The following is a 13706-nucleotide window of genomic DNA, read 5'->3' as shown; positions in this document are numbered from 1 at the left end:
ACAATCCTTGATCTTCATCAGCAAGTGCTTCAAGGTCTCCTCACTTTTAGCAAGCAAAGTGTGTCATCTGTATACCATAAATTAATAACCCTTCCTTCAATCTTGATGCCACATTCTTCTTCATATAGTTAATAAAACACAATTGAACATCTTTCTGGTATTCTCTGCTTTCAGTTAAGATCCCTCTGACATTAAAAATGTGAGTCCTTGTCCTACGTCTTCTTTTGAATCCAGCCTGAATCTCAGTCAGCTTCCAATCAATGTATTGCTGCAACTATTGTTGAATCTTCAGCAAAATTTTAATTGCATGTGATATCAATGATATACTTCTATAACTTGAGCATTCTGTTGGGTCATTTTTCTTTGGAAGTGGCACAAATATGGATATCTTCCCATCAGTTAGCCCGGAAGCTGTCTTCCAAATTTCTTGGCATAGATGAGTGAGTGCTTCCAGTGCTTCATCAGTTTGTTAAATAAAATCCTAATTGGTACTCTGTCAATTTCTAGAGACTTGTTTTTGGCCAATGCCTTCAGTACAACTTGGATCTCTTTCTTAAAGAGATCCATTCCAAGAACGCAAGTAGAAGGCGAATTTTGAGAATGATGAAGGCAACGAATGTATAAGGGTGCTTTACTCAATTGATGTATGTATGGATTGTGATAAGAGTTGTATGAGCCCCAATAAAATGATTTTAAAAAAAAGAGATCCAAATCGGTCATATGTTATCTCTTTAAATGGTTCAATGTCAACTAGTTCTTTTCGGTAGTGATTCTGTGCATTCTTTCCATCTTCTTTTGATGCATCTTGACTGGTTTAGCTTGTTCATAGAATCAATATTTGAACTTGAGGTTTGAATTTTTTTCTTTAGTTCTTTCAGTTTAGGATATGCTGGGTGTGTTCTTCCTTTCTGGTTTTCTAATTCTAGGTATTTTCTTATTTCATTATAATAGTTAGCTTTGTCTTCTCAAGCGGCCGGGGGAAATTTTCTGCTCAGCTCTTTGATGTCATCATCTCTTCCGTGTTCCTTAGCCACGCTACGATAAACAGCAACTTTCAGAGTCTCTTATGAAATCCACTTTGATCTTTTCCTTCTTTCTTGTCTTTTTAATGATCTTTGGCTTTCTTCGTGCATGGTGATCTTGACGTCCTCCCAAGGCTCAACTGGTCTTCGGTCATCAGTGTTCACTGTGTCCAATCTGTTCTTGAGTGATCTCGAAAGCCAGGGGCATAGACTCAAGTTCGTATTTTGGCTCTCGTAGACTTGTGTTCATTTTTTTTCACCTTCAACCTGAACTAACATATGAGCACTGCACTGGTGGGCAACAGTACTGAGCTCTTTCTCTGCTTCCTCACCCCTAAAATTACAATCAGAAGTCACTGGGTAGAACAAATAACAAATGTGTTTGGCTGCTAACCAAAAAGTTGTGGTTCAATGTCACCCAGGGGTGCCTCAGAAGACAGGCCTGGTGATCTGCTTCCAATATGGCACAGCCATGAAAATGCTATGGAGTGTAGTGCTACTCTGACACACATGGGGAAGCCATGAGTTGGAATGACTTTATTGCAACTGGTTAAATGAAGAACAAGATGCATCTCGTCTCCCTGACAAGGGTTTTATGAAGGGTAACTGAAATAACTATGACTGATTAAATAATCTCTAAAACATAAGGAATTAAGGTAGTCATCATTTCTGAGATGTGAAATTATGTGAAAAGTTATGAAAAGAATCTTTCTCAAAAGTCAGATGATCACAAACCTCAGAATCAGTGAGAAAAGTCACTGATACACAACATTGTCCCTTAAAATCAACATCCAAGAACTCCTCTTACCTTTTGGTGTGGTAACAGTGATTCTGTAAAGTGTAGGACATGCACCGAGTGTCTAGATGCTTGCTCTCGGCCTCTTTCCAACTATCTTCTGGCCACTTTCTCTTGATCTGCTTCTCGTGTTTTTTCCCTACATATTCGGCATAGGTCTGGATCCGATAGCTTTCTGCATATCTGCTGGTATTGACAGCTACAAGGGAAAGAAAGATTTCCTTTATAAAAGAGTCTCATCTTGCCCCAAAAGTGTCATTCTGTGGAAAGTGTAGTCAAAGGCGTCTTGAGTTTGGGTCTAGCCATTTAGAAACCAGGTGACCTCAGGCACCTCTCATGAACTCCCCACATCCCAGTTTCTGGGAAAAAGGTAGTCGTAGCGCTGAAGGTCCTGTACAGCATGCAAATGCACATAAAGAACTGCAAAGATAGGAATAGTCGTTTTCAAATGATGTGTAGTTAACAGTACTGTTTGACAATCATTTACAGGAAAACTTAAATAAAATCACAAAAGAAAACCACCAGATAAGCTTTCTACTCCTGTAATGAGTTACAGTCTTGGCAACTCACAGGGGGAAGTTCTACCCTGTCCTGTAGGGTCTCCATGATCCAGCATGGGCTTGAAAGCAGTGTATTAGGTGGCTTGGGTATTGGCTCAAAAGAGAAGAAATTGAAAGAAACTATAAAAAGATTTAAGGGCGTTCATCTTATCCAGTCTCCCAAAGGTAGAGGGAAATCCTGTGGTGCCTGCTCACACAATGCAGATCGTACACAGAGACAGACATGAAAGTAGCCTGTTTTGTAAATGTGCCACTGACCAAGGCATTCCTGTCATAGGACCCTTTATCCACCCACTTAAAGCTCACTCGGTCATGTGCAAGTGTTACATAGAGTTAATTTCCTTGTGTATTTCAAGCTACTTACTAAACAAGGTTAATCTAATAATGGAATATTAATAAAGGCTCACACCATCTATCACCATTATTCTGAACCAATTATTGGTGAATGTTTCCTAGATCTTCCTTAAGTTTTGTAAGCAAACCCTAAAGGGATGACATCTGCAACAATGCTTCTCTCGAGTGTGGATGAATTATATGCCCCCAAAACATGTGTCAACTTGGTACCTGTACATATCTCCTAAACCTTACACAATCTCTACATAGAGACAAATCCAAAGTCATAACCTAACAATGATACAATAACATAAATGCAACTGAAAATACACTAGCCTTATTTATATTTTAGAGGAAAGAAGGCAAAAGCAATTGTTATGTACATACTTTGTTTCATTTTACCCACAAACTCGTATATACACATATGTAAATATATATACACTCATACACATATCATAAAACAAGGAAGAAATACTTATACGCATCACAGTCCTCATGTCTGTAACAGGACACATGGTTATAAGTGGGATGTAGAACTCCCATCTTCGACCACTCAGGGAGCCCTGGTGTAGTGGGTTATGCACTGCTAGGGCAGCTGTTTGAATGCACCAGCTACCCCGTGATAGAAAGTTGAGACTTTTGCTCCCATGAAGATTTACAGGCTTAGAAACTCTAGCAAGCAGCTCTGCTCTGTCCTATAGGGTGCGTATAACTTGGAACAGACTCAATGGCTGTGGGCTTTTGATTTTCTTCTATTCCAGAATGTGGGCTACCACTTACCAGTTCCAGGAAAACAGGGCCAGAGACACTGCTCAAAGTTGAAGGGGTAGCCTGCCATACTCAAGGAGCAGAAGGGGGTAAAACCAAGGCAGTAAGGTCATATTCAACTGAACTAGTAGAAAGGGGTTGCTGAAAGCTGAGGGAGTTGAATTGCCCTCCCAGTGAGCCTAGAAGGGTGGCGCTGAAGTCCAGGGCTGAGGGACGCTCATCCACAATCCGGATAGGTGGGTCAATACCAGGAGTATGGAGGGCAGGGCCATTGCCTAGGTGATCTCAGGGAACAGAAGATTCTTTTCTTTTTTGAGGATTATTTTCAAGCCTTTGGAAATAATATCAATTGTTCTGCTTATAGACCAGTTAGTCCTTCTGTACCTCCAAATGCACCCCCCAGCCCTTTTTCAAAACTTCTTTTTATTGGGGGCTCATACAACTCTTATCACAATCTATGCATACAACCATTGTGTCAAGCACATTTGTACATCTGTTGCCCTTGTCATTCTCAAAACATCTGCTTTCTACTTGAGCCCTTGGTATCAGCTCATTTTTTCCACTCCCTCCCCATCCCCTCTTTCCTCGTGAACCCTTGATAATTTATAAATTATTGTTTTGTCATGTCTTACACTGTCCAATGTCTCCCTTCACCCACTTTTCTGTTGTCCATCCCCTAGGGAGAGAGTTCAAATGTTCCCTTTTAAAATGAAAATATCTACCTTGTTTCTACTCCACCATTGTACTTGGGAAGCAAATAAACATGTATTCTGGATTCACAGATAAAGAGGAATTTTCCCCTTGGATGAAACTGGGATCTTGGGGTTAAGATTTTTGAGATAATATGATAAGGTGAAAGTGTTTTGCACGTGGCAAAGACATGAATTTTTGGGAGCCATGTACATAGGGTCACTATGAGTTAATGCATTTGGAAGGGCTTTCATTTGGTGTACATATATTAAGGTTTTAATTTCTTATTCAATTGAAGCTTTAATGAGTATATAATGCCCTTCTTTGTCTCTCTATTGTCTTTTAATGTCAACTTGTCAAAGATTAGGATAGCTACTGGTTTTGGGTTGCTTTTTTTAACTGCTGTTAGGCTTGATATAAGAAAACCTTTTCTCATTCATTGATTTTTAGTTTTACAGTAATCTTTATATTAAGGTATTTTCTTGTAAGCAGTATATTAAAGACATGTTTTCTTTTTTTGTCTTTATTATCAAACTTTATTGTTGGGGTGAGTTCCTATTTACTGGAGGGTAAAACGACTGTCTCACTATGTGCTATAGTAACGCTAGGGTCATAGCCATTCTGCAAGATAGTTGTACTGGGGCTCTAGTAGGCACAGTGTATAAGTCAGGAGAGACTGAGCCCAGACAACCCCTGACAGCAGAGACATTCATTACTCTAGAAAGTGCCAGTACTACACAACCTGCAAGGCATCATCTATCAGTTGATGATGAGATGCAAGGACAAGTTGCTAGAATCCAGAAGTCAAGCCCACTTTCTACTCTTGTCAGCAAGGTAACTATGGCTCTGCGTAGGAACCGGCAATCAGGTCTTACGAAATCCTTTACGCTCCCAAGCAAATGAAGTAAGACAAAGAGGGAAGAGCGGGGATGAAGGCAGTGGATTAGGGAAAACTGGAGGGAACAAAAGTTTGTGAAATGGAAAGTGGCTGGTTTCTTGGGGTGGAGATGACCAATAATACAGGCAAAAGCAAATGGGAACAAAATGTTAAAGGTCGTTCAGATACTAGAAGATGAATGAAATCTTTCCCTTTGTGAGGGAGGGGACGGCTGGTTTAAAAAAAGAAAATCAGAAAGGTGAGTTACTAACAAGGAAATGAGTACCTGAGTAGAAATTGGTCTTTCAAGATGCCAAGAACAGTTTATGGAACAGAGGCGAGCTGTATCTACAAGAAGTGGTTAAGGTAAGTGGCTGCTGTCCAGATTTGCTACTGGAGTAACTTTTCTAGCAACGGCTCTATCTATGGGCATATTTTAGTAGCAGATCGTTTTGAGGGAATGTTTTTCTAACACTCAACTTATATGGGAATGCAAATGACTATTTAGGGCAAAAATCCAACATGCAATAGGGTAGAAGATGCCAAGACATATTTTCTTATCCTTCCTCTTAGTTTGTGTCTCTTAACTGGTGATTTCAATCCATTTACATTCAATGTTGTTAGTGGTTTAAGTATGGTTTTATTACATCATTTTGTTATATTTTAAAATAGTGATATTGGTATCAATGTTCATGATAATTTTTTGTGCTGCCTACTTGCTTATAGATTTTTAAAAATGCATAATTTCATTTATTTACTTTTCTTTAAGTTTAAAGGCGGGAGGGTACAGCACCAGATGGATTCTGTGTCCAATAAATAGCCTGAGTAGGCAGGTTGCTCTGGAATTTGGCCTGAGCCATGCCACTGTTTCCATGGGCATGAGTTACTTTTCCCCACGTGACTCTGGTTTTGTTAGGTTTGCCGCCAGGAGCCACTGTGTTGTTCTTTGCTTTGTGCACATAAACAAAGTTCTTGCAAAAAAATTCTGTTTCATCTTGGGCATAAACACCTTCAATTTTAAGAAGATCCATGTGCCCCCTCTGGTTCCAGAGATCCCATTTATAGCCAGCAAAAATGGCGTTGGACTGTAGTCTTCCAGCATATTTGCTGTTTAGAAATTCTGTTCCCCTCTTCTCAAGTGCTCCATCAACGCAAGAACTTTGTTCTAATAACCCGGCAATCTCTGATGCTCACCTTCCTGACACAATCATCGCTGAAGACAAAATGGGTGCATAAGCAAATGTGGTGAAGAGAGTGGATGGAACCCAGCTATCAAAAGATATAGCATCTAGAGTCTTAAAGGCTTGAAGATAAGCAAGTAGCCATGTAGCTGAAAAGCAACAAAGACCACATGTAAGAAGCACACCAGCCTGTGTGATCACGAGTTGTTGATGGGATCCAGCATCAGGCAACAAAGACCCAAAACAAAAACTGATTATCAGGGGCTCAAGTGGGAAGAGAATGCTTTGAAAATGATGATGGCAGCTTATGTGCAAATGTACTTGACACACTGGATGAGTGTATGGATTGTGATAAGAGAAGTAAGATCCCCCAATAAAAGTTAAAAAAAAGTGAACTACGTGTCAAACATTAAAAAACCCCAAACCTTCAGGAACAGTAGTGGGAGTAGTAATATCATGAGGGTAGGGGGATGGCAGCAGAGTGGAGGGGGAGATAGGAGGAGAGAAAGGAAGAACCTATCAGAAGGTTGGATCTACAGCCCCATCTCTGAGGGGGACGAGTAACAGAAGTGTGGACAGTGTAAGATACGAAATAACAATAATAATATATAGTTGATCAAGGATTCACAAGGGTGGGAGGGTGGGGGAGGCAGGGGAAAAAAGAGGAGCTGATACCAAGGACTCAAGTAGAAAGAAAATATTTTGAAATTGTTGATGGCAACATATGTACAAGTGTACTTGATACAATTAAATTATGAATTGTTATAAGATTTGTAAGAGCTCCCAATGAAATGACTAATAAAAATTCATTAAAAATTTAAATAATAATAATAAATTTATATCAATATGAATGAGGGGGAGGGGAGAGTAGGAATCCAAAGCCTATCTGTAGACAATTGGACATCCCCTTACAGAAGGGTCACAAGGAAGAGACAGCCAGTCAGGGTGCAGTATAGTACCAATGAAACGTACAACTTTCCTCTAGTTTTTTAATGCTTCCTTCCCAACCCGCCCCCACTATCATGACCCCAATTCAGCCTTACAAATCTGTCTAGACCAGAGCATGTACACTGCTACAGATAAGATCTCACAACACAGGGAATAGAGGGCAGATAAACCCGTCAGGACCAATAATGAGAATAGATACACCAGGAGGGGAGGGGAAGATGGGGGGTGAACAGGGCAACAGATCACAATGACGGAGATACAACCCCTCCCAGGGGTATGAACAGAAAAGTAGATGAAGGGAGCCAGCAGCCAGTGTTTAAGACATGAAAAAAATGATAATTTATCAACTATCAAGGGTTCATGAGGGAGGGAGTGTAGAGGAGGGGGGGAATGAGCTGATACTGAGGGCTCAAGTAGAAAGAAAATGTTTTGAAAATGATCATGGCAACATATGTACAAATGTGTTTGATAGAATTACTGTATGGATTGTGATAAGAGCTGTAAGAGCCCCTTATAAAATAAAATTTAAAAGAAAACAAGAGTTACAGTCTAAGAAAAACTCAGGGGCAGTTCTATCCATACCCATAGGGCTGCTATGCGTCAGCATGGACTCAATGGCAGTGAGTCTGCTTTGGGTGCAGTACTAGTTCCAGGGCATACACCCTTCTACTGTTTTTAATTTATAATCAAACCTCATCTAAATAGATTTACAATCGACTCCTTTTAGCTAATAATAAAAACATATTCTTACCTGCAAAAAAACCCCAAAAAACTTACTATGAAACAACAGTAATTAAGACGCTACAGTAATGACATAAGGAGCCCTGGAGGTACAGCAGCCAAACACTAGGCTGTTCACCAAAAGGTCAAAGCCAACAGCAGCTCAGTGGCAACAAGATCTACAGCCTCCAAAACCCTATGGAGAGTTCTTACTCTGTTCTGTAGAGTTACTATAGCTGGAATCAACTCAACAACAATGGGTTAGATATTAGAGATAAACAAAAAGATCAACGCAGTAGAAGAAAAAGGTCCAGAAACAAATTCTTTTTTTTCTATCTTAAAACAAACCTTTATTGTTTTACTGGAAATTATTTTTAGTATAATGGCCAGTTTATTGTTTAGGTGTTTCTTTTATTATATACTAAATTCTTGTACTGGGGGCTCTTACAGATCTTATCACCATCCATCCATCCATCCATCCATTGTGTCAAGCACATTTGTACATATATTGCCATCATCATTTTCAAGCACTTTCTTTCTACTTGAGCCCTTGACAGAAATAGATTCTTATAACAATCTATCATCAATTGTATTAAGTACACTTGTACATACTGAGAACACTTGCTATCATGATTTCCCAAAATTTTCTTACCTGGACCCTTGGTATCAGCTCCTCTTTTTTCCCCTCCATCCTCTGCACTCCCACCCTCATGAATCTTTGATCAATTATATATTATTAATGTTATTTCATATCTTATACCATCGAAACTTTGATTATTGACAAAGAGTTTGACACAACAGGTGGAAAAGGAAGGGATAGCAAGTCTGTTTATCCATAATAAAAATAATATAAATGAGATCCTTCCACCATGCCGTAAAATCAACCCCAATTGGAAGAGGAATATAAATGTCAAAAGCAAATTTTGAAAATTTTTAAAAATATATAACTCGGTATGTTTTGGAGTCTGAACAAAGAAAAATGTATTGACACCAAAAGTATTAAGCACCAAACAAAAGACAGATAAATCTGTCTACATTAAAACTTTTGGCCAAGACACTTTAAAAAAGTAAACATAACTTATAAATAGCTCTCTATCTATCTATCTATCCACACACAACTTAAATAGACAATTGTGGTATGGTCACACAGTGGAATACTATATAACAATGTACATGAATGTATTACAGCTACATAAATAACTGGATAAATACTAGTAATATAATGGGGCAAATCTGAAAAAGCAATATAGTGAAATCTGAGAAGCTGAAATCTGTGTGAGATGAGAGCCTGTAATAGAAGAAAAACACAAATACTGTTTACTAATAGTGACAGAAAAGTATTCAGAGTAGGCCCTGTCAAAAGAGAAAAATTTGTGAAATCTAGACAAACAAGGCCATGCCATCCTTTTTATTATGGGGATGGCCTACCCTCAGGGAACCATAACTCCTGATGCTGTTCCAAAACACACCTGTGTTGGAAGAAATACAAGCAAAATGCACTTGAGAAGCAAGGTTTGTGAGATTTTGTCTCACGTACACTGGTCATGTTGTCAGGAGAGAGCAGTCCCTGGAGAGGGACATCCTGCTTGGTAAAGTGGAGGGGCAGAGAAAGAGGGAGGCTCTCAGGGAGATGGACTGACACTGGCTGAACAATGGGCTCACACATAACAATTTTGAGGCTGGTGTAGGGCCGAGTATTGCTTCATTCTGTTGTACATAGAGCTGGATCTATGGTAACAACAGAGGCAAGGGGGAAGAGGAGGCAATAAATACAAGGTTTTAAAAGGATGGCTGTGAGGAGAAAAGAACTGCTATGCCACTAAAGAACTGGAAGAATGGCAGAAAGCTCAACAGCCCTTGGTAACACCAGAGCAATGGACAGAGGTTTTCTGAAAAGGGCTCGGCACACAACTAATTACAGTGGGAGTCCCCATAGGGCTTCTCGTCAGGAAGAGGATGTGAGCTGCCACGTGTTTCCACAAGATCCCTCTTACTGAAAAGAAAGAACAGGAAGAGGTTCAGAAGTGAGCAGGAGTAGACTGGCATAGTAAGAGAGGAGAGAAGGCACGTGGTGGTTCAGAGGGAGGCAGTGGAGATATAGAGAAAAGGGCAGATAGAATATAGTAAGAGTGTCAGAGGTCCTCGCCTGAGCAATGCGTGTTGCAGGGGAGTGGAACACAGCAGGACTGAGAGAAATAATGCCGTTCACATGCCCTAGAAACACCAGGAGAACTATGGGATAGACAGAGAGATTCATAGGCCTTAGATGCAGACATAATTTGGAAATTACTGCCATGAAGATGATGACATGAAGATGAGTTAAGCCTTACGAAAGAATGGATAAAGTCTAGAAAGTCTGGTGTCATGGGATTCAAAGCAGTTTCCAGGAAAAAGCTGCATGTCCTGAGAGACCAGGCAGGGAGGTTACTGTGGACCTTAGGTAAGAGTAAGCTTGGTGGTGTGAGAAGGGCCACAGTGGGAAAGAACGAGGTCATGGGTGGTGAGAGGCAAGACGTGAAGAGCATAAAAAGAAAGACAGGATGAGGAAGGCTCTGTTAAGAAGAGGGAAAGGATTCAGCTATATTCACTCCTGGAGAGAAGCCAAGGGAAGAGCACAAGACCACTCAGAGATGATGAGACTCTGTTGAGAGGAGGGGTGAGGGCAGAGCTTGTAAGCCTAGGGTACGAAGCTGTACCTGGAAACTGGACCTTTCCTAGGCGGAGGGTAGGTCTTCTCCAAAGGACTAGAGCTGGAGACTGTTAGAAGAGACAGAGCAGAAAAGGCCATGGAACAGTCAGTCAGCCAGAGGTAGAGGCCTTCACGTCAGAGTGTTACCAATCAGCTCTCAAAACAACCACTCATTCTGCTTGTACAAATGAGAAAACAAAGGCCAAGTGAGCTTGAGCACCAATGCCCAAAGCAGAGCTAGGTTTTCGTTCCGGTCTCCCTGTCTCTGAAGTTAAGTTTTATATGACTAATTTGAACCTACCTGTCAAAGCTGTCAATGAAGCTCACGCTCACGCAAAGTTTCCAAGTTGACTCTGACTCATAATGACTCTGTAAGACAAAGTGGAACTGCCCCTGTGGGTTTCTCAAACTGTAACTCTTCACAGAGTAGAAAGTCTCATCTTTCTCCCTCTGAGCCGGTGGTGATATCAAAATGTTGACCTTGAGGTTAGCAATACAACACATAACCCATTACGTCACTACAGCTCATCAATGAAGTTACTGCCCCTCAAACCACACAAACCAAAATGGTTTCCCCGACGCAGCTTTCACAAAGGTGATGGTAGAAAAGGTGACTGGCAGCAAAACTACGGAAGGACTTGGTGATGGAGCTTATCAGGAAGAGAAAAAGCTCAGAAAAAGGTTCAGAATTCAGAGTTACAAGAAAAAAAATTTTAAAGCATGAAATTCACAAGTTAAATGTATACTTGGAAAAAGATTCTATACTTAGGTTTTGATTAGCTTGATAAACAGCTGGAAGATGTAAAAATTTACAACATTCTTCACACTTTATGAGAGAAAATGAAGATTAATGTCTCAACTACACAAGACTAATTCAAAGCACAAGCAAAGCTCATCTACGTCTCAGCAAATAACAGTCGAGATTCCAAGAACACTGAATACATTTCACTCCCCCAAACCAGAAACCTAACTCATTGCAGTTAAGACTAGTCCAATTCATCGATACCCTACCCTGGAGGGCATAGTAGAACTGCCTGTGGGCGTTTCCAGGGCTGTAATCTTGGTGAGAACACATCTTGCTCCCAAAGAGCAGCTGGTGCACAAGCTGATCTCTCTGCTGTGTGTACTAGACCCACTGCCACGAGTCAATGCCAACTCATCTCAGTCCTTTAAGGGCAGAGGATTTACAAGGCTAATCATCTTTAATGAAGCAGACAGCCACATCTTTTTCTCCTAGAACTGCTGGGTGGTCTGAACTGTCAACCTTTTGGTAAGCAGCCTAGTGCTTAACCAACAGGGTTCCTTGCATGTCCTCTAAGTTCCTGAATAACCATGACTTGCCTTCCTGGAGGATGTCTTCTACTAGATCAGAGTAGAAAAGTTAAATAATTAGTATGGTAATTTAAAGCATTTTAATTTTAATGTTAAAATTTTAAATGGATATATTATAGAGTAGGATTTTGAAAGCTTCAAGAATGTGGTTTAAAAAACACACAGCTGACATAAACTTTCTTTTCCTCCCGTGCCCATGCCCATGAAAGCTTCTATTTGCTCCCCTCCAGCTTTAGGGGGGTACTTAGGGGAAAGGCCACCATTTGTCTGTCAGTTTGTCATATTGGAGTGGCTTGTGGGTTGCTGCAATGCTGGAAGCTATGTCACTGGTATTTCAAATGCCAGCAGCGTCAGCCAAAGTCTACAGGTTTCAGTAGGGCTTCCAGACTAAAAATAGACAATGAAGGGTTAGGCTCTCTACTTCTTCAGAGTGAGTAACTACTGAAAACCTTACACATAGCTTCTACATATTGTCAGATACTGAATGCCTAATGAAAGTGGGGCATTTCAGAAAGTATGCCAGAGGATGGTCAGAAAGCACTCAAAATGTGAACGAGGAGGACCTGATTTCTCTGAGTGCATTTGATCATGGTGACATGAATCGAGTACAGCCTTGGAAATAGGGTCTTCAGGATCTTTATTTGCTGATGGGGCACAATTCAAGGTAAAGAGAAATAGCTGGAAATATCTGCTAATAATCAGAATTTGGAATGTGGGAAGTATGATTCTAAGAAAATTGGAAGTAGTGAAAAATTAAATGCATAAAGAGTGGTACCCTGGACATTAGTGAGCAAAAGCACACTGATATTGGCCATTTTTAATGAGAAAAATCATATGATTTAATATGCCAAGAATACGACAATCGTGAGGAATGGGATGGCATTAATTGTCAAAAAGGGCATTTCAAAATCAATCTGGATGTTCAATGCTGTATGTGAGAGGCTTGTATCTATCCACCTTCAAGAAAATCCAATCAATACAACTATTATTCAAATTTATGGACCAACAGAAAGGTATCAAGAAAGTAAAGAATTCTACTAATGACTTCACTCTGAAATTGAGCAAACATGTAATCAAGATGCATTGATAATTATCGGCAATTGAAATGCAAAATCTGGAAACCAAGAGGAAGGAACTACAGTTGGGAAATATGTACTTGGTGATAAAAACAATGCTGGTGATTGAATGATAGAATTTTGCAAAACCAATGACTTGTTCATAGCAAATACCTTTTACAGCAACAAAGAGACTACACACAGGGACTTCTCCATATGGACTACACAGCAATCAAATTAACTATATCTTTGGGAAGAGACACTGGAGAAGCTCAATATAAGCAACTAACATCATACCAGGGGCTGATTATGAAAAAAGACCACCGTTTGAAGTCATTATAAAGACAGGAACAAAAGAGAAGGTCAAAGTGGATGTGAGAAAAGAATGAAATGATGAAGTCAAAGATCTGAACAGAAAATTTCAAAGGACAGCTCTACAAGACAAACAAAAATGCTACAATGAAATATGTAAGACTTAGGAAACTGAAAGGGAAGAATACACTCAGCTATCTTAAACTGAACTCAAGAAAATAGTCAAGCCTCAAGTTGTAACAGTGAAAGATACTACAAGCAAATTGTTGAATGATGTAGGAAGCATCAAGAGAAGATGGAACGAATGCAGTCACTGTACCAAAAAGTACTGGTCAACATTCCACTATTTCAGGAGGTAGCATATGAGCAAGACCCATTGGTACTGAAGGAAAAAGTTCAAGCTGCACTGAAAGGATTAGCCAA

At 40.0% G+C, this 13706-nt stretch overlaps 1 protein-coding gene across 1 annotated transcript in view; it reads right to left on the bottom strand.

Moving 5' to 3' along the window:
• PARN (poly(A)-specific ribonuclease) overlaps positions 1 to 13706 on the bottom strand; it is a 144581-nt gene that overhangs the window by 21249 nt on the left and 109626 nt on the right. Inside the window, exon 22 of the mRNA XM_075564267.1 lies at positions 1831 to 2017. Coding sequence (XP_075420382.1) covers positions 1831 to 2017 — 187 coding nt within the window. The remainder of the gene's footprint in view (positions 1 to 1830; positions 2018 to 13706) is intronic.

Source organism: Tenrec ecaudatus, chromosome 12, assembly GCF_050624435.1.
Source record: "Tenrec ecaudatus isolate mTenEca1 chromosome 12, mTenEca1.hap1, whole genome shotgun sequence".
NCBI classification, from domain to species: Eukaryota; Metazoa; Chordata; class Mammalia; order Afrosoricida; family Tenrecidae; genus Tenrec; species Tenrec ecaudatus.
Note: the sequence above shows the minus strand (reverse complement) of the source record. Positions and strands in the feature narration are given on the sequence as shown.